This window comes from Oncorhynchus nerka, linkage group LG8 (assembly GCF_034236695.1).
Source record: "Oncorhynchus nerka isolate Pitt River linkage group LG8, Oner_Uvic_2.0, whole genome shotgun sequence".
Lineage (NCBI taxonomy): Eukaryota > Metazoa > Chordata > Actinopteri > Salmoniformes > Salmonidae > Oncorhynchus > Oncorhynchus nerka.
The window spans coordinates 19,036,328-19,060,902 of NC_088403.1; the positions used below are offsets into that span (position 1 = coordinate 19,036,328).

The 24,575-nt window shown below is 42.9% G+C and overlaps 1 protein-coding gene and 1 long non-coding RNA gene across 2 annotated transcripts; both read right to left on the reverse strand.

Annotated features, from left to right (window-relative positions):
* Positions 1-1,658: 1,658 nt before the first annotated feature.
* On the reverse strand, positions 1,659-6,636 carry LOC115121768 (paired box protein Pax-4-like). The gene is made up of 9 exons (XM_065021194.1): positions 6,514-6,636; positions 5,243-5,458; positions 5,044-5,134; positions 4,786-4,932; positions 4,467-4,549; positions 4,295-4,367; positions 2,809-2,888; positions 2,510-2,606; positions 1,659-2,216 (listed from the first exon to the last, which is right to left on the reverse strand). Exons 1-9 carry the CDS (start codon positions 6,568-6,570, stop codon positions 1,876-1,878), a joined length of 1,185 nt encoding a protein of 394 aa, XP_064877266.1. The 5' UTR covers positions 6,571-6,636; the 3' UTR covers positions 1,659-1,875.
* A 4,632-nt stretch (positions 6,637-11,268) lies between these two features.
* LOC135572879 (uncharacterized) lies at positions 11,269-24,561 on the reverse strand. Its single transcript, XR_010464519.1, has 2 exons — positions 23,576-24,561; positions 11,269-22,996 (listed from the first exon to the last, which is right to left on the reverse strand). It is a non-coding gene; the product is annotated as an uncharacterized LOC135572879 (long non-coding RNA).
* Positions 24,562-24,575: the final 14 nt, after the last annotated feature.

A 24,575-nucleotide genomic window follows, 5' to 3' on the forward strand; every position in this document is an offset into this window, starting at 1 on the left:
GTATATTTGAGCAATTACGTTTACTTTTGATACTTAAGCATATTTAAAACCAAATACTTTTGACTTTTACTCAAGTAGCATTTTACTGGGTGTCTTTATTTTACTGGGTGTCTTTATTTTACTGGGTGTCTTTATTTTACTGGGTGTCTTTATTTTACTGGGTGTCTTTATTTTACTGGGTGTCTTTCACTTTTACTTGAGTCATTTTCTATTAAGGTATCATTACTTTGACAATTTGGTACTTTTTCCACTACTGGAAAAAAACCAATGGAAGAATCTTAATGGGAAAGCATTCGAAAAGGAATTTGTGAACCTTGCGCTGGACTATTCCCAAAAGCAAGAGCAACATTGTAAACACAATGGGATCCTCTTGCAATAACCTTAATCAAACAATCAACCATGATGATTTATGGCATTTAAAAGCTTGTTGCAGTGACCTCAGAAATATGTAAGTAGTGCTATGGAGTTTATGCTCAGACCCTGTGTTGTGTTTATGTGTTGATCCTGCTCAGTCACCGTGCTGAAGTATGTCTGCTCCCTTCCAAAGCCTACAAGAGAAGGCCATCTTAAAAACTGAACTTGGATCGCTCTCTGAGCTAATGGTTCTATCTCAACTCATCTTTCTGCCATTTCTCAGACATATCCTCGCCTGCTCAACCTCAATACATTTTCAGAGAGGGTGTGGGTAATCAAGGAAAGATTAATTCAAAAAGAGCCACTGGAAAACCTCACAGAACTACAACGGTCTCTTGGCTTTGAGTGTTTTTGGGCAACTCTTTTGGTTCACGTTTCCAGTGGAGGGGATGCAGTACAGCAGAACTACCCTCCTTCAGACTCTCGCTCCAATGATAATTTAACCCACCTGACTCTACCAATTAGCTGCTCACTAGGACCTTGATTAGCAGAATCACTGTTGTAACAACCTAGTCGGAGCAACAGACATTCATACCGTAATCTGGGCCCCAGGGTATACCATAGTCTTGGCCCCCAGGGATACCGTAGGCTGGGCCCAAGTCTACACAATAGACTTGGTACCCAGGGATACCTTAGTCTTGGCCCCCAGGGAAACCTTAGTCTTGGCCCCCAGGGATACCTTAGTCTGGGCCCCCAGGGATACCGTAGTCTGGGCCCCCAGGGATACCGTAGTCTGGGCTCCCAGGGAAACCTTAGTCTTGGCCCCCAGGGATACCTTAGTCTGGGCCCCCAGGGATACCGTAGTCTGGGCTCCCAGGGATACCGTAGTCTGGGCCCCCAGGGATACCTTAGTCTGGGGCTCAGGGTATGACTCTTTCTTGTGGCGATACTGAGCACTGACAGAAAAGAGATACCTCACTGTCAGCATTCTTCTTTCTCTCAGAGAGATTGTGTGTGTTTGAGATGGATTGCATTGCAGAATCACTGATCTACCAAGCATCTTGCATCCAAAATAACTTTGCATTATGTGATCAAGATTAGCGATTCTGTGACCACCCAAACTGATCCCCTCAAACAAGCTGATTAACTTGTCTGGCAGCGAGAGAAATAATGTATCCATAGGACTCTGTCTCCCTCTCCTGCCTAAAGATGGTAGTCTCTCAACTCTTCAGAGTTGATGATATGATTCAATTCAGTGGGTTTATCAACAAAGGACTAACAACAACTATTACAAACTGGCTTTTTATTACTGAAAATACTTTTCAAAACAGAAAAAGTCATACATTTCACTGAGATATGCTGCAATAGCCTGTAGAAATGTCATTTTAAACACATTAGGTCACGATTGTCTCTGTACCCACTCTATTGCATACCCTAATCAGCAGAGCCATAGAGGTGTGTGTGTGTGTGAATGTTTGCCTCTGACATTCACTGATGCGAGAAAAGGGGAGAGACATTCTGTCAAATAAGCGATGGACCACCAGTCCTCTCCCTGTGATGAGCCAATATAATCCTTTCATCTGTTTGGTGATGAGAAAATTGGAAATCTGACCCATCATCCCAATGATAGTTCAGTGAATGTCCCATCCTCTCAGTCTGATGAGCCAATGGGAAGACTGTCCTCACGTCTGTGTAATGATGAGCCAATGGGAAAATGAATCTCTCTGCATGGTGAGCCGATGGAGTCCTCTCGTCCTGGAGATGGACCAATGGGAATGTGGTGCTGCCTGAGTATTGAGATGCTGAGGATGGAAGCGGAATGGAGATGCCTCTATAACCCAACACTTCTGTTCCTCCTATACCTGTAGGTGAGGTAGTACATTCATTCACTCTACACATTGTGTTTTATAAGTACATCTCTGAAATGGTTAAAGCAGGGTTGGCCAATTATCCTGGAGCTCTGGTGAATGTGCAGGAGTTTGCTTCGGCCCTCCTATAACACACCTGCTAAGTTCTCTTTGAGAAACTGAGTAGTTGACTTGTGGAGTTGGCTGAGTTAGGGCAGGACTGGAGCATAAACCTGCATGGTAAGTGGCTCTCCAGAAGAAGGGCTTTGCCCCCTTCTTATAGACAAACATAATAAACGCTTAATCACCTCTCTCTATTGTAGTAGCTGGACCATATCTCTGGGAGATTTCTGAGCATGAAGTGTCAAACTGTACTCCCAAACTCTCCCTCTGACCCCAGTGAGTCTAAACACAGTTGAAATGACACCACAAACAAGATAAACATAACATTTAGTTAGTCAGCTGGTAACTTGCTACAAGGTTATTAACACTTAACTACACATGAATTGTTTTTAATTGTAGCGGTATATACTCATTTTGCATAACAATATGGTGTTAAAAGTTCTGAAATGCTGCATGTTTCAGGGGGCTTAGCTTGTTGATGTACCTGTTGAGTCATTGAGTTGGTTGTTGTCATCGAATTCACTGCAGGGAAATCTTTGTTCTTTTGGTTCGTCAGAAATGAAGCTTTAGAAAGAAAAGTGAACTGTTATTCTCTCTCTCAAACTGCTATAGACCACCAACTGCTATAGACCACCAACTGCTATAGACCACCAACTGCTAACAGTCAGTATGTGGATAACGTGTGAAATGTTTGATAATGTATGTGATACCAACAGAGGTACATTTTCTGGGTGATTTAAATATTGACTGGCTTTCATCACGTTGCCCACTCAAGAAAAAGCTTCAAACTGCAACCAGTGCCTGCAACCTGGTTCAGGTTATCAGTTATCCTACCATGGTAGTTACAAACAGCACAGGAATGAAATCAGCAACATGTATTGATCACATGTTTACTAATGCAGCAGAAATGTGCTTTAAAGCTCTATCCAAATCCATTGTATGTAGTCATCACAATATATAAGCCATATCTAGGAAAACAAACAGCACAGGAATGCCTAAATGTGTTGTATGACATGTTTATATGCTCTAGTTTGAAGGCTGGGCCAGAATGCACTGGTGAAATGTGCTTTAAAACTCTGTATGTAGTCATCACAATATATAAGCCATATCTAGGAAAACCAAAGTTTTGAAGGCTGGGCCTAATATATGTGTTGTAGTGATTCCTCTGTTGTTGATGTGAAGAATATTTGTTCGTCTGTAGTGTGTAATTATTTTACCTTTATTTAACTAGGCAAGTCAGCCATTATTTTCAATGACGGCTTAGGAACAGTGGGTTAACTGCCTTGTTCAGGGGCAGAACAACAGATGTTTACCTTGTCAGCTCAGGGATTCAAACTTACAACCTTGCGGTTACTAGTCCAACGCTCTAACCACTAGTCTACCTGCTACCCCAGTGTAATGCCAGTGTATTGAGGAGCAACCAGACGCTGCACTTGACACATTTATGAAATAGATTTTTCCAGTTACTAATAACCATGGACCCATTAAGAAAGTGACTGTAAAAACGGTTAAGTCCCTGTGGATTGATGAATTGAAACATTTTATGGTTTAGAGGAATGAGGCAAAAGGAATGGCAAATACGTCTGGCTGCACAACCAATTGGCAAACGTGGAACCTGATTCCACATCAGGTAACAGATGCAAGCAGAAGAATCTGTTTGTTTTTTTAACAGATAAAAATACACCTTAAGGAACAGCGGGGACTGTGAAGAGACACACACACACACACATGATAAGACACACACTCTACACACACATACACATGGATTTTGTACTGTAGAGATGTGATTGCAGAGTAGTATCTGAGGGAACACACTTAATGTGTTGTGAAAAGTGCTATTAAATATAATGTAATGTAATATTTTAAATAGTTTTTAACTGCCTTAATGTTGCTGGACCCCAAAGAAGAGTAGCTGTTGCCTTGGCAGCAGCAAATGGGGATCCATAATAAACAAAAATACACACACTCACTATGTGCTCCGTGGACACTGCTCTTATACTTGGCTTCCCTCCTCCATTTTGCTCTTCTGTTTGAGAACCACACCTTCAAAGGGGAATGGCAATTATAACAGGTGTAGCTCAGTATTACAGGTACATTTATAGGAAATGACATAGGTTGTATGTATAGTTTGTGTCATGTAACCTTGATGGTGTCCTCTGGAAGTTGGATCTCAGATGACAGTTTTTCCCTGGTGAACATGTCTGCATAGTGGCTCTGTGTGAATTCTGCTCCGTTTGGGAGGAAGAAATAGAATGAGAGAGCACTCAAACCTTAAAAGGATAACAACTTGTCCAACTGTTCTAAAACAAGCCTTGCTGAAATAGGAACAAGTTTAAGTCGTTTAAGCCTCATAATTAATGTATCCACTCCACATAAACACACAGCCTAAATGTACATAAACAGTTGTCGAAGTAAAAGTAGGACATTGTTCTGCCTAAAGTACAGTACTGAACAGGCCTACCTTGCTCTAACACTCTGCACTGCACCAGGGTGAAGGTGGTGCGGTTGCGATGCTGGGGCCCGGGAGGCTGGAGCTCGTTCACCTCAACTGTCTCCATCTCCTCCCTCTCCTTCACTACTGACTGCGTTGGGGTCTCCACTAGAAGACCTGGAATGCATACAAGTAGACTATATGGCTATGTTTTTCAAATTGCGCACAGTGAATGTGGCATACATGTGTGTATTTCTCCCAGATCAAGATGTACGATGTGCAGCCTACCTGGGTATCTGGGGTGGTGCGCAGAAATCTCCACACTCAACATCGCAGAGTCAAGTTGAATTTTCCTGAGAATTCGGTTTACAGAGGATACCTTTTAACAAGGAGAAAATAATGCTTAAATTAATCGAAAAATATAGTTATTTCCCTCACAGTTGTTCACACTTTGTATCATTCTGGTGTAGCTTGTGATCTCACTTACACTGGGCACTTTGGCCGATTTACAGATTCTTTCGGCCGCGAGCTTTTTTCTGATTTCCCAGGCGAATATTGTTGGGTTTTTCGTCTTGCATTCGATTATTTTCGAGATGACTTCGGGGGTGAGGAGTCGAGGTCTACTACCTCCGGTCGCCTTCGGGTCCAGGAGGCCGGTTTTGTGGTACCTGCTCAAAATCTTGCTGACGCAGCCATTTGACACCTGCAAGCGCGGAGTGCACATTTGGGTTTTCATGAATTGACGCACGATTTATATCCACCATCAGAGCACAATAACCAGCCCAGACTCACATCCAATTCGCGCATATATGTACAAAATGTATTTCAGCAGATTTCGTGCGTTTTTGTGTGGTTCAAATCGTTTGAAAATACACGAATTTTTGTGCTACTTAATTTGTGCGAAAATACACGAATTTAACCAGTAGGCACACAAGCCTTTGCAACAACCATATATGCGACTATACCTTACCCCAACCTTAACCCTAACCATTCTACTAACTATACCTAACCCTAACTCCAACTGGACCTAACCCTAACCCCCACCCTAAGGACGGCCTACGCGCATATGTGTGGAGTGCACCCCCCTCCCCCCTCCGGTTTCCACGTGTCAGAGATGGAAGTGGATCAACCGACTCAAAACTAGAAACCATACTCCTAGGTTGCACTATGATTTCCACATCCGTTGACAAGCGGACCTATACATCGTGACCACACCACTCGATATGGACACATGGCAACCAACCGAGGACCAAACCTGCGTAAGGTGCGCAACTCAAGGGATTTTGCCTGATCCTACATCGAGTTTAAGAACAAAAATTAAATACATGGCAACCAACCGAGGACCAAACCTGCATAAGGTGCGCAACTCAAGGGATTTTGCCTGATCCTACATCGAGTTTAAGAACAAAAATTAAATATAAACTATCGCGTCTATATGGTTGTTGAAAAGGCTTGTGTGTAGCCTACTGGTTAAATTTGTGTCTTTTCGCACGAATTAAGAAGCACATAAATTCGTGTCTTTTCTCACGAATTAAGCCACAAAAACGCACAAAAACGCACGAAATGCATTTTGTACATATATGCACGAATTGATTGTGAGACTCTGTTGCAGCCACAGAATATCATTGAAAGCACACCATTTTACAACTATTTAATGTATTAAGTTAAATTAATAATAAAATAAATTATGCTTTTCATGTATCGAATAATATCGAAAAGGGCGCAAACACGAGCTCCTATAAGCCTGCTGATACGCACCTGCAGAATTCTGGAGATCTCGCATGGGCGCACACCTTCCGATGCCAGTTCGATCATCTTCCTCCTTTTATATGCTGGAAGCGGCCTCCCGTTCAGAAACACCCCGCCAAGCTGATTGACACACCCGCTCCCTTAGAATAGAACGGAATACAATAGCTTTTATAAGATTTAAACCTATTTTACCGCTTTATGCATCAACATTTCTTTGCATATTGTTGGAAAAAATGTATCCACTCAATTCAATGATATAAGTAATCTAATAACACATTATAGTTAGTCCTTCGTTTGAATATAGACCTACCTTCGTTTGACAGGTCCACATTCGTTCCACACATGTCAATTGGTTCTTCAGAGCCGTATCAAATGAAACAACAAGATAATTCCTGTATAATATACAGCGCTGATGTTCCTTTGATAAACAAGAGAATAAACTGTTATATGAGGAACTTCATCCCCAAAATGCACTGACCTGATTGTAAAGTGCATAAAACACCTCACCTGTAAAATGTGAATATTCGGAGTCTGAGGGGATGCCAATTCACACCTGTCTGTTGCACAGGTCGCCACTGACAGGAATCACGCGCGACTTCACAAATATATACCCTATCAGCCTTTTCTAGATGACGTAGTGGTCTGATAGGAGAAATGTCAATATTGCATGTAGGCCTACTGTACCTGACTCTCAAGTAACCCAGTCTCGATTGTCTGGAAGTCAAGCTGCGAACCACAATATTTATCCCCACACATTATAGGATATAAATATGGATGACCCTTATAAAGTGCCAATGTAAAATTTGTTATCAACGTTGTGGTCAAAATCTTTGCCCCAAGATTGTTGTAAAAAAAAAAAGTATATTATGGGTTAACTAGACCTATTAAAACAGCTTTTGCAATTGTGAACTTGAAGCAGAAGAATGCAATGCCATGTAATAAACTGTAGGGCCAACAAAGGACATTTTTTAAATCTCACATGCAGTGTTTTTACAGTGGACTAAAGGCTTCCATCTAAACGGGTTTCAAGGCTAGTCCGTTAGGCTATTCAATTTCTTAACTATTTGTTAAGGTACATAATATAATGGAATAGGAAGCTCGCATCCACTGCTCTCTCTAGACAATGATGCGTATATTACAGTACTGTATGTATCCTGAAGATGGACCATATGCTGTGTCAAGAACAATCTCCATGTTTTCTGTTGGGCTACTGAAGATACTCTTTTTGGACTTTCAAAAACGAATTTCACACGTGACACCAAAGGTAAATTAATTCCATTTACTGTATTCCATCTCCAATCGACACATATCGGGTCACGTGACTTGAGCATCCTTTCCCAAGTCAGTGTTTAAGATTAGTCTGATCGAATCTCCTTTTTTTAAAGCTAACATTTGAAAATCTGTCCCGATGTCGACTGCCATATGGTAAAGTGCTTCTGATAAATCATAAATCCATCATCCAGACTCTTTTATTACATTTTCTTTCAAGCATGAACAAATAGTCGGATAGGGCGAATGTGGGGGGACCAATTGGGACTTTCATTTAGAAAAAAAGGACGAGGAAACCCGTCGCAGATGTCTCTTGACCAGCCAGCAGATAAAATGTGCTGTAAACGTTTCAAAGAAAATATTTGACAAGCAAATATTAGCAAATGTGAAACCACACAAGGCTCGTCTTTTGGTCCTGTTTAATGACTAATTGGGCATCATTAGCTGGGTCCACACAGATCGAAGTGCCACTGAAATAAAGGGTGGATTTTAAAATGCCATATGGTCCAAATTATATATTAACCCACGAGTTAGCGCACGGTTATAGTTTCTGTAGAGGACGCATTGTATATAGCTGATAAACAGCTCTGGACACCAGGGTATCCTTGCCAACAGACAGAGAAGACAAATAACATATTTATTTATTACGGCACAGAGTTCATGCCCCGATTGATTTGGAGTACTTTATTGCATATTTTGTGTGTACAACCCAACGTTAATAAAACAGTCACGCTGCGGGCACGGAAATGGTTAAACATTCTTGTGTGCGTAAATGTTCGCAGGGCTCACCATTTCGGCATAAGGAAGAATTCTAAACATAGATCGACCATGTCTCAATGACACACAACATTCTATTTGGTTCTATCGACGTGAATTTGTGCTTTCTTGTGTCCCTAGGTGCAGAGAAACATTAACATTTTACCCGCGTAAAAGGGTACCATAAACCTATCCAAAGCGCACAGAGCTCCCTCATGCGTCTCAACGTGGGGTCATATAGCCTTCATTCTAGCGCATTTCTACACACTGAAGTATGACAAGAATCAATTTACCCTCACTTGGAAGGACTGTTAAAATTGAATATGCAATTCGATAAATATTAGCACAAAAGCACATTTAATGGTTTCCATGGTAGCCAACATCAGGCAGCGTTGAGCCCATAATAATGCTTATAGAAGTAGCCTATCATTTGTGTGAACAAAACAAAACTGTGCGTCTGAGACCACATCATTGTATAGTTTAAATGCCAGTATGACTGAATCATTTGATCTGATTTGTGTACCCTACATTTGCTATATAACATATTTGACCCTATATATTCTATATATTGCTGATGTATTATGAAGTTATTGTAAATCTTTGTAATATTATACTTGTTTTACTGTATGCTTCTCTGTAGCCTACAGACAACCAATTTGGGATGGAGAGGGCATGCAACATGAGTTTGCTTGTGGATGGTTTTGTGAAATGATTAGCAAAATAAAAATAAAACAACTTGTAAATGTGTTCCTTGTCAATAAAAAACTATTTCAAATTCCCGAGTTTAAGGACCAGGCATCGAAATGGGTTTAGAATATTTCTTAAGGAAATTGAATGGATGTGAGAATGGACGGGATGAAGCCAAGGGCTGCAGGTGAAGGATCCAGGGGATGGACTCTGTAGAGTTTGGCTTGGAGTCTCAGGTAGACATCATCATCAGGCCGTGGTAGATAGGCTGCTGTGGTGCCGCCAATCCCCCCAGGAGATCTTTGGAAGAACGTCAGAGATCCTATATAGAAGGTGGAGAAGGTGAGGGGTGCAACACTTGATAAGGCTAGTAAGGCAATGTGGTGCAACAGACATGCACTGCAGAACAGAGGCAGAATGTTAGTTTGATCAGGTTTAAAGGGAAACTTCACAATTTTTCACAACATGTGTGAAAATGGTGCATTTCTATGTTTTGTAGAGGAAGATAAGTGTTTCCAAAAACATTCTCAATGTGCATCATGTGATTTTGACCAATTGTGAGGAGATATTGCCTACCTACTGTCTACTAATCGGTTGATTCTGTCACTGGAAACACTTATCTTTATCTTTTTTTTTCTACAAAACATAGAAACCTGCCATTTTTACATATGTTGATGTTGCAGTGTTGCAAACAGGCGTGGAGGCTGATTGTCAACGAGTAGAAGCTGGTGCTTGTTGAGTTGCAAGGGAGCTGCGTTCAAGGCTAGTTAAGGTAGTTGCGTTCAAGGCTAGTTAAGGTAGTCTGGTCCTCTCTCCTGAATTCTTGTTCATTCTTAACACCATTAAATGTATGAACATGGTATGAATCTGGATTGCTATAATGGTACCCAAGTTGTTATAATAGTAGAAGCACACACTCTTCATGCCACACATAAGCTTGAAAATATTCATATCATCACTTCAGGCACAAAGGTATTTCATCCATCATATTCAAACAGTCAATTATATCTTACACTAAACTAATGTGTCAGAAAAGGTTTTGAACCAACATTGCATTGCATTCACATCATCGACAGACGCAAGCTGTTAACAGGGACGTAACCAAATTTGTGCACAAAATTTGAGCGAAAAAGGCTTTTGTGCGTATTGAAAATGTCTGGGATTTTTTTATTTCAGCTCATGAAACCAACACTTTACATGTTGCATTTATATTTTTGTTCAATATAGTGTAGTATATGTTTGTGTGCCAGATATCACCTATCCTAACTGCCATTGGTAATAGAACAGTGACTGTGTGTATTTCTTCACAGATGCATGAGATGCAGAGAGACCTGACACTCAACACACCCACATGTCCAGTAATAACAACACCATTTTCAGTCAGTGTGTCACTAATAAGCTTTGCCTCAACTCTGCCTATTTCTACAGTTGGACTGGAGATGCTTTTGCCAGACGGCATCCTCAGTCGTTTGGTGGGGAGATCATATTTGGGTAGGTTTATACTGACCTGTTCAAACTTCAACATAGTACCTGTTTGTGTGTCAGATATTACCTATCCTAACTGTCATTGGTAATAGAACAGTCACTTTGTGTGTATGTGTTCACAGAAACATGTATGGAGCCAACAGATGGAGACTTGCAAGATGATGAAGTCCAGAATGACAGACGGAATTAATACTGATTAATCTGAATGGAGAGAGACCTGGTACTCATTTTACTAGACACGACTTTTACTTGTATTGTCTGTTTTTATTATTGAATTGAATGGTATCAGTCAAAATGGGGAGCGAGAAACCCTGTGTATTCTGCACCAGGATCAGGGAACTCCTGTTGTATATGAGACACCACACAGGAAGGTATGACCACTCTGACATGTTTGCCAAGGTAGCCCCATTTACTACCAGACAAAATTGCGATAAGCACAGTATCTGTATCAGCAGGGAATGACAATGAAAGATGAAAGGTGCACATTGTTATGTTAAGGGTTGTTTATTCTACATGGACCTGTTACTACATTTTTGTAATGAATGTCGTCAGAAGGAGACCAAGGTGCAGCGTGGTAAGCGTACATTTCCTTTTAATTTTCAATGTACACCAAAAACAATAAACAATACAACGACCGAACAGCTTCGTCGTGCAAACAACATTCACATGAACAAAGACAAGATCCCACACAGAAGGAGGGAAAAAGGGCTACCTAAGTATGATCCCCAATCAGAGACAACGATAGACAGCTGCCTCTGATTGGGAACCACACTCGGCATTTACCTAAATAAACAGAAATGTACACTCTACTTCTTACGACGGTCGTGACAGTTGTTTACAAAGCATGTGACAAATAATATTTTAACATAAATTCAGCAATTGCATTCTTCTCATATTCCTCTGTAGGCTACTGATCAATCCAAAGCTTATTCCGGCATCTCACCATATATCTGCCTGTAGTTATTGAACTCAACCTGCAGGAGGTTTGTTTGTTGTGATTGAGTGGGAGGAAACAGCTGTGGGCAAGGTTCTGACAGATGGGTGTCTTGGTGGTGGCACCCAAGAAACACCCACATCAACCACACCCCCAAGCCAACTCACATTTGTCTTCCATCATGGCCGACAGCATTTCATATGGAGCAGGCCAAAAAAACTAGGCGAAATCAGCAGGTGCAGATCCCCTTTAGAATAGGTCAACTTGGCCACTAGAGGGATATTTGAAACATTTTCACTTATCCTTTTGGTCTGTCACAAGGGTAGTGTGTCAATATTGCATGATGTATCCTTGACAGGATACTAGCTACTAACGTTAGTTTAAATTCAAAAGGCACGTTTTCGCATATATGAGAAAATCCCACGTTTTTGCTTATCAGTTTTACACACATCAATGTGCATTTACGGAAACGTAGATAAAGGAGGTCTATACAACATTTAAGTTTATCATACAGCGTAAAATAAACCTTGTGGTCAATAGCTGTCATGTATACAATATTGGTATTGTACTACTCAGTTGGTTAATTAGGAATCCACAGGGTACACTAACCATGGGTTTGAGTCTCCCTTGTTTCAAGTTTCTTTGTTAAGGAAAAAACTGGAAGAATTCGGTGTCCCAGGGCTCCAAATGCGGTACATCCGGCCCTGTGCTTGACGGCAATTTGACAACAAAAAAGATTATTGCTCTTATCCATAATAATCTCATCATGTAGTAGGCTATACCCACACTGTATCTGCTAGAGCAATCATTCCCAAACGTTTTATAGCCCCATACCCCTTCAAACATTCAACCTCCAGCTGCGTACCCCCTCTAGCACCAGGGTCAGCGCACTCTCAAATGTTGTTTTTTGCCATCATTGTAAGCCTGCAACACACACACTATATGATGCATTTATTAAACATAAGAATGAGTGTGAGTTTTTGTCACAACCCGGCTCGTAGGAAGTGACAAAGAGTTCATATAGGATCAGGGCACAAATAATAATATAATAATATTCAATAATTTTGCTCTTTATTTAACCATCTTACATATAAAACCTTATTTGTTCACCGAAAATTGTTCGGGCGGCGTCACCGGCTTTCTAGCCATCGCCGCTCCATTTTTCATGTATCCATTTGTTTTGTCTTGTTCCCTGCACACCTGGTTTTCATTCCCCAATCAATCTACATGGATTTATTCCTCTGTTCCCCATCATGTCTTTGTGTAAGATTGTTTGTGTTACGTGTGTATTCTTGACACGCAAGACTGGCTTGTTTTTCCCGTATTATTTTTCACGAAGATGTTTATTGTTAAACATAATTCTTGTGACTGTTTTGCGCCCTTTGCACTTTTGCCTTAATAAAGTGTGCGCGTGTTCACAAATCTCTGCTCTCCTGCACCTGACTTCGCTACCAGTACGCACACATCTGACAATAACTCACCACAGGTTAATGAGAAGGGAGTGCTTGAAAGGACTCTGCAATGTTGAGTTGTATTGTAGAGAGTCTCCGTCTTAAATAATTTTCCACACACAATCTGTGTCTGTATTTAGTTTTCATGCTAGTGAGGGCCGGGAATCCACTCACACATAGGTAAGGTGGTTGCAAAGGGCATCAGTGTCTTAACAGCTTGATTTGCCAAGGCAGGATACTCTGACCGCCCAATCCAGAAATCTGCCAGTGGCCTCTGATTAAATTACATTTTCACAGAACCGTTTGTTGCAATTTTAATGAGTCTCTCTTGTTCAGATATCGTTAAGTGAACTGGAGGCAGGGCATGAAAGGGATAACGAACCCAGTTGTTTGTGTCATCCGTTTCAGGAAAGTACCTGCATAATTACGCACCCAACTCAGGTGCTTCACTTTATCACATTTGACATTGTCCGTAAGCTTGAGTTAATTTGCGCACAAAAAAATCATACAATGATGGAAAGACCTGTGTGTTGTCCTTGGTTAATGCAGACAGAGAAGAGCTTCAACGTCTTAATCATAGCCTCAATGTTGTCCCACACATTGAATATAGTTGCGGAGAGTCCCTGTAATCCTAGATTCAGATCGTGCATGCGTCCCGTCATCATGCAAGCGGTCAGACAAGTGAAAATTATGGTCAGTATAGAAAACTTTAAGCTCGTCTCACAATTAAAAAAAAACGTGTCAATACTTTCCCCCTTGATAACCAGCGCACTTCTGTATTTTGTAAAAGCGTTACATGGTCGCTGCCCAAATCATTGCATAGTGCAGAAAATACACAAGATTTCAGGGGCCTTGCTTTAACAAAGTTAACTGTTTTCACTGCAGTGTCCAACACTTATGTCAAGCTGTCAGGCATTCCCTTGGCAGCAAGAGCCTCTCGGTGGATGCTGCAGTGTACCCAAGTGGCGTCGGGAGCAACTGCTTGCATGCGCGTTACCACTCCACTGTCTCCCTGTCATGGCTTTTGCGCCACCAGTACAGATACCAACACATCTTGACCACCAAAGTCCATTTGATGTCACAAAGCTGTCCAATACTTTAAAAATGTCCTATCCTGTTGTCCTGGTTTCCAGTGGTTTGCAGAAGAGGATGTCTTCCTCAATTGACCCCCCCATAAACGTAAAGGACATATACCAGGAGCTGTGCCAGGCCCTCCACGTCTGTTGACTCATCCAGATGTAACGTATAGAATTCCCTGTCTTGTATGCGAAGCAGTAATTGTTTCAAAATATCTCCCGCCATGTCACTGTCACATTGTCTATATAGTTATTTTGACATTTTCCCCCAGCATTGTCCCAGCCATATCCGCAGCAGCAGGAAGAATTAAGTCCTCCACAATAGTATGGGGCTGGCCTGTCCTAGCCACTCGGTAGCTCACCATATAAGACGATTCTAGACCCTTCTTATTAATGGTATCTGTTGGTTTTATACATGTCTTACTATTCGAAAGTCGTCTTAATCTCGCTCAAAAAACTCCTGTGGTTAATTTTTCAAATTGGCATGTTGGTTTCTAAATGTCTGCGCAAGAGTGAAGGTTTCATTGAGTTGTGAGATAGTACTTTTGCACATATAACACACTGTAGCTGAGGAAAGGCACTACCACCCTATATAAGTGAACCCCAAATCAATGTAGTTCTCATTATAATTGAGTCTCTTCGAATGTCCAACGTCCCTGTCTATTGTTCGGTGCTTTCCCGGGTAAGGGGGCAGTAGCTCTTCGGCTGCATCAGATTCACAACTGTCAGTGTCCATGTGTAACAGTATAACTTTAGACCGTCCCCTCGCCCATACCCGGGCGCGAACCAGGGACCCTCTGCACACATCAACAACAGTCACCTACGAAGCATCGTTACCCATCGCTCCACAAAAGCCACGGCCCTTGCAGAGCAAGGGGAACTACTACTTCAAGGTCTCAGAGCAAGTGACGTCACTGATTGAAACGCTATTTAGTGCGCACCGCTAACTAAGCTAGCCGTTTCACATCCGTTACTCATGCTAGCTTGGCTAACAAACAAATGCAAAATTACTGATGCTAGCATTGAATGTGAGACTTGTGTCATCGACGGTGTAGGTGTAGTACTGCTGGTTGTAGCAGTACTACCAGTAGAGCTGGAATGTGTCTCAATGGACGCGGGCCTTACTAAGTTGACTGTTTGAAATGTGAATCACATTTTGATTTGGCATATCCCGACGGCATTGCGCGTACCCCTGGGATACTGAGCTAGAGCATACGTGCCAAGACCAGAGTGGGCACATTTGCTATTTAACCTGATTTTTGTCATGATAAAACCATCAGTAGAGTTTTATTCAGTACTGTCACCTGTGCTCCCTCTCCGGCCTCTAGGTCACCAGGCTGCTTGTTAAGGAAGTCGCTACTTTTCGCAGCTTTTTTGTAAAAATCGCGCAACATTTCAGCGCCCTGCTATTCATGCCAGGAATATAGCATATGCATGTGATTAGTGTGTATGGATAGAAAACACTCAGACCTTTCCAAAACTGTTTAAATCACGCCTGTGGCATTTACAGAACTAGCGTTCCATCGAAAAGTGCATGAAAATCTGTTCGCTGAAAATGGAAACATATATCCTTCCGCGACTACAGACAATTGTTAACAGCGAATGGAATTAAATAGAGCCGAGTTCTCATTGGCTACAGCTTCCCCATGCTGTCTAGAGTTACGTCATTAGTTTCGCAATTGATTCTTGGTCTAACCCAAACAAGGGAACTACTTTCCTACTGGCACCGCCCAGATTTTGGGACGACCATTTCCAAACATCTTTTTCTCCACGGACAAGCTAACGATTTCACACCGCCTCATGAGGTATTTTATCGCTTATTAACGTGTACTAATACCTAAAGTTGCATTACAAAAGTATTTCGAAGTGTTTTGTGAAAGTTTATCGTCGACTTTTGGCATTTTAAAAAATGACGTTACGTTAGGAAATGCTAATTTTTTCCTCTAATTCCAAGGTATTCCTAGCTCGATATCTAGGCTATATATGGACCGATTTAATCGAAAAAAGACCCTAAATGATGTTTATGGGACATCTAGGAGTGCCAAGAATGAAGCTTGTCAAAGGTAAGGAATGTTTTATATTTTATTTCAGCCTTTTCGTTTGCGAGCGCTAACGAAAAATCTGTCGTTTTGTGACGTTGCAGTATGTGAGGCTGCATGGTACAGATAATAGCGTCTCATGCTTTCCCCGAAAAGCATTTTACAAATCTGACTTGGTGGATAGATTCACAACGAGTGTAGCTTTAATTTGGTATATTGGATGTCAATTTTTATGAAATTTTGATTTTTATCATAAACTATGCGTGGTGCACTTGAAATTTCTGCAAATTCGATTCCCACAGGGGAAGCACTTCCCTAACAGGTTTTAATGCCGCACACCTGTCACCATCATTACACGCACATGCGCGTCATCAGACTCACCTGGACTCCATCACTTCCCTGAAAATTTGTCGTCAATTGGAATAAAACCTAGCTATTGTAGACTATAACCTACCCGCACAGTCTACCCACACTGTATCTGCAAGCTGTTGGCTAGACAACATGTGCCAAGACCAGAGTAAGCTCATTTGCTATTTAATGTCAGTGACATTTAAGTACATTTTGTTTGCACTACATCATCACACACTGATTTTTATCTGCAACAAGTTAATTTGGTGAAAACACACCAATGGTGGGAAAATGTGCAGATTTTGTTTGTGCAGATTCTTTTTAAATTCATGTGAAAATCTGTCACATGTATGTAAACCAGTGGCGCTAGGTGCCGTTTTTTTTTCATGGGCTTGGACTTATTTCTATTACAGCATGTTGGATGACTGTCATTCATATTCCATTCACCCAGTTCAATGTAACAGTGATAGGTCTAGGCTACTACATGATACTTGAATTTTCCCTTTATGTGTCATGAGGTTGCTACAACCTGGCCTACGAATGAAAGTTTAGAACGTAGGTGCAAACAGGTCAAGAGAAATATTTGAGGTGACACATGGACAGACAGTGACACATTCAATACTGCCATACACACTTGCAATGCATCTAGCTGATTTAGGGTGTAATCATTAGTCCAACAGTTGCAAACAAGAGTTTCTATTGGACAAATTTAATTATGTTTATCCCCATTCCGTTTGCTTCCATTTAAGAAAATATTTTCAACAGAATCAATACACCCCTGATTCCTTGTAAACACAGTTCACTTTCATAGCAAACACATTGTATTCCTTCTCACCTTTTCCCTTGGCTTGTGGACTTCAATGCACAACACATCAGCTGTATGTGACCAGGCAAAAAAAAACTTTCCAAGCCAAACCATATCATAACCGCTACACACAGCCTACATCATTGTCAGCAAATTAGCTAAAGTAACGTCATAGTCAACATAACTATTAGAAATAACGCATTAGTAAAGCCGCTACAATCATGCAGTAAAGTTAGTGTACAGTCAGTAAGCAGTTTAGCACTTACACCGGCGGGTGAAAATGGTTAAAACCAAAAGCTTACCATGACTTGGAAGAGTTCCAGTGTTGTTTTGGATAGTCATAGCCAGCTAGCTAACGCAGCAACCCTCTATGTGAATTTGCTAGCTAAGTAAATAAAACTGAAAATGGGAGAAATGTCACACCCTGATCTGTTTCACCTGTCTGTGTTTCACCTGTCCATCAGCCCAGAAAGCAATCCCTGGTGCCTATGAATGGAGGCTCCTTGGGAGGAGATGGCATTGCGCAGCTGGTCCGGGTCTGTGGGTCAGTCAGGTCCAGTTCGTACTATCAGGTATGGAGGTAAGACCCAGATGCAGACCACATCGAAATAAACAATTGTTTACTATTCCAACAGGGTCAGGCAATAGACAGATCAAGGCAGGTAGGGGTCATTAAACCAGAGGTGGGGCAACGGTACCAGGCGGCAGGCAGGCTCAGGCAGAGTGTTCAGGCAGGTGGGCTCGGAGTCAGGACAGGCAAGGGGCAAAACCAGGAGGGCGAGAAAAGAGAGACTGGAAACAGCAGGAGCTGAGACACAAAACGCTGGTTGACTTAAACAAACAAGACGAACTGGCAGAGAACTCAGGTATTTATACCTGCTCCTTCCGGAGCCCCGGTTACCTCCTATGGAATGCTTTAATGGAGAGCTGAGCAACTGTTGTGCATTTTTAGGTTAGTGTGCCATCATTTTCAAGCTTCAGTCCTTCTTCTTCCCCTCGGATTGCTCCAAAATAGCCTACCTCATCAAACTGATGAGCAGCCGGCCACATGGGTGAGCCTGGAGGGGTTCGTGGGAGAAGTGAGGAAGGTCTTTGATGCCCCGTTCTCCGGGAGAGAAGCTGGCAGAAGCTAATCCAGCTCCGGCAGGATGCCCGCACTGTGGCTGACTATGCGGTGGATTTCCGTACGTTGGCAGCAGTGAGTGAGTGGAACCCGGACGCACTGTTTGACATGTTCCTGCACAGTGTCTCAGAGGAGGTTAAAGACGAGCTTGCAGCTCGGGAGTTACCCACAGATTTTGACTCCCTCATTGCTTTGACCATCTGTATCGATGGGCGATTGCAGGAACGACGGATGGAGAGGAAATTCGATTTCACTCGCACGTCCAGGGATTCCACCTTGCCTCCGAGTCATCCAGGAAGTCCCCGATGGTCCCGTGGCCGAGATTTCCCGACCTTCCTCGAGAGTCACCGAGGAGGGCCGAGGCACTGTTTCCCGAGCCCATGCAACCTAGGCAAGGCTGGGCTGTCGCCAGCGGAACGGCAACACCGGATCAGCACAAGGAGCTGTCTGTATTGTGGAACTTTTGGTAATTTTGTGTCCTCGTGCCTGGTAAATGACCAGGCTCACCAGTAGGAGCAAGTACTCTGGTGGGCCATCTGGGGAACTTTTCTGCTTCCCTTACTCGCATCAGTTTTCATGTTATTCTGTTGTGGGGAAACCAGTCCAAATCTCTCCGGGTCCTCATTGACTCTGGGGCCAATGAGAGCTTATTGGATGCCACACTGGCTTCCGAGCTTTAACATCCCCACTCAGCCCCTCTCCATTCCCGTGGATGTTAGAGCGTTGGACGGGTGCTCTATAGGTCGGGTCACCCATAACACCACACCCATCAACCTACGGGTGTCAGGGAATCACAGCATGACCATTCAGTTCTTGCTCATCAAGTCCCCCGATCCCTGTGGTTTTGAGATTCTCCTGGCTCCAGTGACACAACACTCATCAGCTGGTCTACGGGTGCCATCATGGGCTGGAGTCCGTTCTGCCACGCCCATTGTCTGAAGTCGGCGCAACCTGCCCTGGGACGTCTTCCTGGGTCCTCGGAGGTGGTTCCAGACCTCTCTGCCATTCCCGCGGAGTACCAGGACCTCCAGGTGTTCAGCAAGTCCCGGGCCACTTCCCTTCTGCCGCACCACCCCTATGATTGTGGGATTGACCTTCTCCCTGGCACCACACCGCCCCGGGGGTGTCTGTTCTCACTGTCGGGACCTGAAACCAAGGCTATGGAGGACCACATTGGCGACTCCCTAGCTACTGGATTTATCCATCCCTCTTCCTCTCCCGCTGGTGAAGGATTCTCCTTCGTGGAGAAGAAGGACAAGACCCTGCGCCCGTGCAGGGGACTCAATGACACCACTGTTAAGAACCGTTATCCGCTACCACTCATTTCCTAGGCCTTTGAGCCGCTCCAGGTGGCCACTGTGTTCTCCAAGCTGGATCTACATAATGCCTACCACCTGATGCGGATATGAGAGGGGGACAAGTGGAAGACCGCCTTCAACGCGGCCACTATGGATATCTAGTCATGCCCTTTGGTCTCACCAACGCCCCTGCCATGTTCCAGACTCTGGTGACTGACATTCTCCGTGACATGTCTTCATCTACATTGATGACATCCTTGCCTTCTCCCGCTCCCCCCAAGAAGACGTGCTCCATGTCCGTCAGGTTCACCAGCGCCTTCTGGAGAACCAGTTGTTCGTTAAGGCGGAAAAATGTGAGTTCTATCACTCCACTATTCCCTTTCTTGGCTACGTCATTTCTGCTGGGAGGGTCAAGAGGGATCCTGAGAAGGTGAAAGTGGTGGTGGATTGGCCTCAGCCTACGTCCAGGGTGCAGCTGCAACGCTTCCTGGGGTTCACCAACTTTTATCGCTGCTTTATCCGGGTTTACAGCACCCTGGTCTCCCCCGTCTGCCCTCACCTCTACCAAGGTTCTGTTCACTTGGTCCACGGCCGCAGACCGGTCGTTCCGGGACCTTAAACATTGCTTCACCCTGGCTCCGATCCTGGTTCATTGGGACCCTTATCGTCAGTTCGTGGTGGAGGCCGATACTTCGGATGTCGGATTGGGGGCTGTCCTGTCCCAACGTTCTGTCCTGGACCTTAAGCTTCATCGCCACGGAGAGGAATAACAATGTGGGGAATCGGGAGCTTCTCGCGGTGAAGATGGCATTGGAGGCACTGGCTCGAAGGTGCGGAACATCCGTTCATTGTGTGGACAAACCACAAAAACCTGGATTATCTCTGCACCACCAAGCACCTCAACTCCTGGCAGGCGAGATGGGCCTTGCTGTTTACCCGGTTCAACTTTTCCCTCTCCTACTGGCTGGGATCCAAGAACGTCAAGCCGGATGCCCTGTCTTGCTGCTATAACCCCACTGCTACCACCCCAAAGCAATCAGACCCTGGCTCCCCGGTATCTTCTCGGGCAGAAGGTATGGCTAACCACCCGGGATCTAACCCCCCCCGGTTGATCGGCCTGTTCGCCATCTCCAAGATCATTAGCCCCTCTGCTGTTCGTCTTCTGTTGCTCTGTACCCTTCGTATACATCCCACCTTTCATGTGTCCAAAGTCAAATCCATGTCTCATAGCCCTTTGTCTCCCGTTTCCAGGCCCATCCCTCTTCCCCGTCTCATCGACGGCCAACCAGCTTACATGGTGAGGCGTCTCCTGAAGTTTCGACCTCGGGGCAGGGCGTTCCAGTACTTGGTTGACTGGGAGTGTTATGGCCCGGAGGAGATGTGCTGGGTCCCCACCAGGGACATCCAGGACACAGGCCTCATCGCAGATTTTCATCGACACCCTGGTCAACCCGATATGCACCCAGGTAGGACTCCAGTTGGCACCCCTAGAAGGGGGGGGTACTGTCACACCCTGATCTGTTTCACCTGTCTTTGTGATCGTCCCCACCCCCCTCCAGGTGTCGCCCATCTTCCCATTATCCCCTGTGTATTTATACCTGTGTTCTCTGTTTGTCTGTTGCCAGTTGGTCTTGTTTCTTCAAGTCAACCAGTGTTTGTCTCAGCTCCTGCTTTTTCCAGTTTCTCTCTTCTCGCCCGACAGGTTTTTACCCTTGCCTGTCCTTCGAGCCCGCCTGCCGACCTGTACCTTTGCCCCCCTCTGGATTACAGACCTCTGCCTTACCCTGACCCTTCCTGCTGCACGGTATCGTTGCCCCACCTCTGGTTTACTGACCCCTACCTGCCTTGCCTGCCCCTGTTGGAATATTAAACGATTGTTTATTCGACGTGGTCTGCATCTGGGTCGTACCTCCATACCTGGTAGAAAATTACGACATCTATCTCGCTTCTCCTTCATTTTGGAAGAAATGAATTTATTCAAAACTGTTCAACTATTGTCTGTCTCTCTCTTTGAGTCAACTGCCCACCACATGTTATGCACTGCAGTGCTAGCTAGCTGCAGTATATGCGTTCAGTACTAAATTCATTATCTGATCCTTTGATTTTGTGGACAAAATGTTAGTTCATGCTGCAGAAGCTCTGATAGGTTGGAGGACGACCTCTGGAAGTTGTCATAATTACTGTGTAAGTCTATGGAAGGGGTTGAGAACCATGAGCCTCCTAGGTTTTGTATTGAATTAAATGTACCCAGAGGAGGAAGGAAGCTAGCTGTCCTCTGGCTACACCATGGTGCTACCCTACAGAGTGCTGTTGAGGCTACTATAGACCTTCATTGCAAAACAGTGTGTTTTAATCAATTATTTGTTGATTTGAATATATTTATTATAGTTTTATCTAAAAAGCATAACATTTTAAATGTTTTACAACTATTATTTTTATGAAATTCACTGAGGAGGATAGTCCTCCCCTTCCTCCTCTGAGTCTTCACTGATGGAAACCTAGCTATAGATATAAATAATTTCATGGTTTGTATAAACATTATTTAAAATGGTCAAACATTTTTTCTGACCTGATTTCATTCCACACATCACAATACTTATTATTTAAACATAATAAACCCCAAATCCCTGCTTCCCCCAAAACACATGTGAATATTGGAATATATATTGTGCATTATACTTCTGCTAACATGTCTATTCTATTCTACTGAGTTTATTATATTATTGTTGCATTGTCCAGAAGGAACCTGCAAGTAAGCATTTCATTGGACATTACACACTACCAGTCAAAAGTTTTAGAACACCTACTCATTTAAGGGTTTTTCTTTATGTTTTACTATTTTATACATTGTAGAATAATAGTGAAGACATCACTATGAAATAGCACATATGGAATCATATAGTAATCATATAGTAACAAAAAAAGTTTTAAACAAATCAAAATGCATTTGAGATTCTTCAAATAGCTAGCTACCTTTGCCTTGATGACAGCTTTGCACACTCTTGGCATTTTCTCTACCCATGTCACCTGGAATACTTTTCCAATAGTCTTGAAGGAGTTCCCACATATGCTGAGCACTTGTTGGCTGCTTTTCCTTCACTCTGCGGTCCGACTCATCCCAAACCATCTCAATTTGGTCGAGGTCGGGGGATTGTGGAGGCCAGGTCATCTGATGCAGCACTCCATCCCTTTCCTTCTTGGTGAAATAGCCCCTACACAGCCTGGAGGTGTGTTGGGTCAGGCTGGTCTCATAGACGTAACATAGTAAACATAAATCCGGGACCCTCAAATTAGTATATGTCATGTTTGGTATGGTTATATAGGATAGAAGGACACTTAAGACAAGAATAAAAGGAGGGTGGTTGGTTGGGTGTATAATGTGAACATCTAGTAACCCAAAGGCTGTGTGTTTATCTCATCACAGACAACTTTAGCGTTTTAGTTATTTAGCATCTTTGCAACTACTTACTATTTTTGTTGCTACTTTGTAACTCCTTAGTTTGTTAACTAACCCTTCTCCTAATACTTTTACCTAAACCTTCCCGTTTAACCTAACTCCTAACCTTAACCCCTAGTGTTAGCTAAAGTTAGCGTTAGCCACCTAGCTAACGTCAGCCACAACACATTGGAATTCATAACATATAAGTTTTAAGAGATCCACAAATGAATACATACCATACGAAACATAACATATCATACTAAATGGAGTGTCTTGGATTTATGTACAGAAAAATATGAAATTCTTTGAGACCAGTAATTTAAACTTGTTAATTGATTGATTGGCCAGAGATTCAGCTCACCTGGTGTCCCCAGGATACGACAGGGGTGTCAAACTCCTGTTGCCCCGGGGGCTGCATTCAGTCTTCAACTAGGTCCGGAGGGCAGCACTGAACATTTGCTATATTTCCTTGCGTCAAAATTAGCAAAAAAATAGTCCTCTATCCACCGTTTTGGGAATTTTCGATGCGCCCTGACTGTTTGGTGATTATTAGCGAGCTGGACAGTGAAAAAACTGTATGTATGTAGATCCATTGACTGTGCACAGTGATTATTAGTGAGCTGGACACATAGCGGAAGGAAAGTAAAAAAATGTCAGCAGCTATGGCTGGACATTCAAGAAATGGTGTGAATATAGGTCCATTATAATTTCTACAGTTTCAATTTGGTTTTAGTAATTTTAAAGTATATTCAGTTCGTTTCTCCCCCCCACAAAAAAAACATGTTAAAAAATACATGATAAAAAAAGAATTGCTTTGCGGGCAAATATGTTGTATGTTTGGTCTACGATTACATGGGATGGGAAGTATGCCAAGATAGATTTAGGTACAGGCATTTTTGCCTTACAGTAAATAATTCCCCCCGTTGAAATAGAACAAAGACGCATAGCCTCTCTCTGTAGATTAACAAAATCAGATTTGTTGAGCAGCTTTGGTTTATACAAGGTCACATTTGTATTTATTTTATTTCACCTTTATTTAACCAGGTAGGCAAATTGAGAACAAGTTCTCATTTACAACTGCGACCTGGTCAAGATAAAGCAAAGTAGTTCGACACGTATAACAACACAGAGTTACACATGGAGTAAAACAAACATACAGTCAATAATACAATAGAAAAATAAGTCTATATACAATTTAAATAAATAAATTGATTTGCATTGGGTGAATAGACCACATAACATTGTACTATTTTTGCATGTCTCGAGCTCGGGGCATCCACGATAACGTTATGAACCGTACCAGGGTAATACTATGCTGACGTGTATAACCTCCACATGCACCGGAAGATCTTATTTCACTC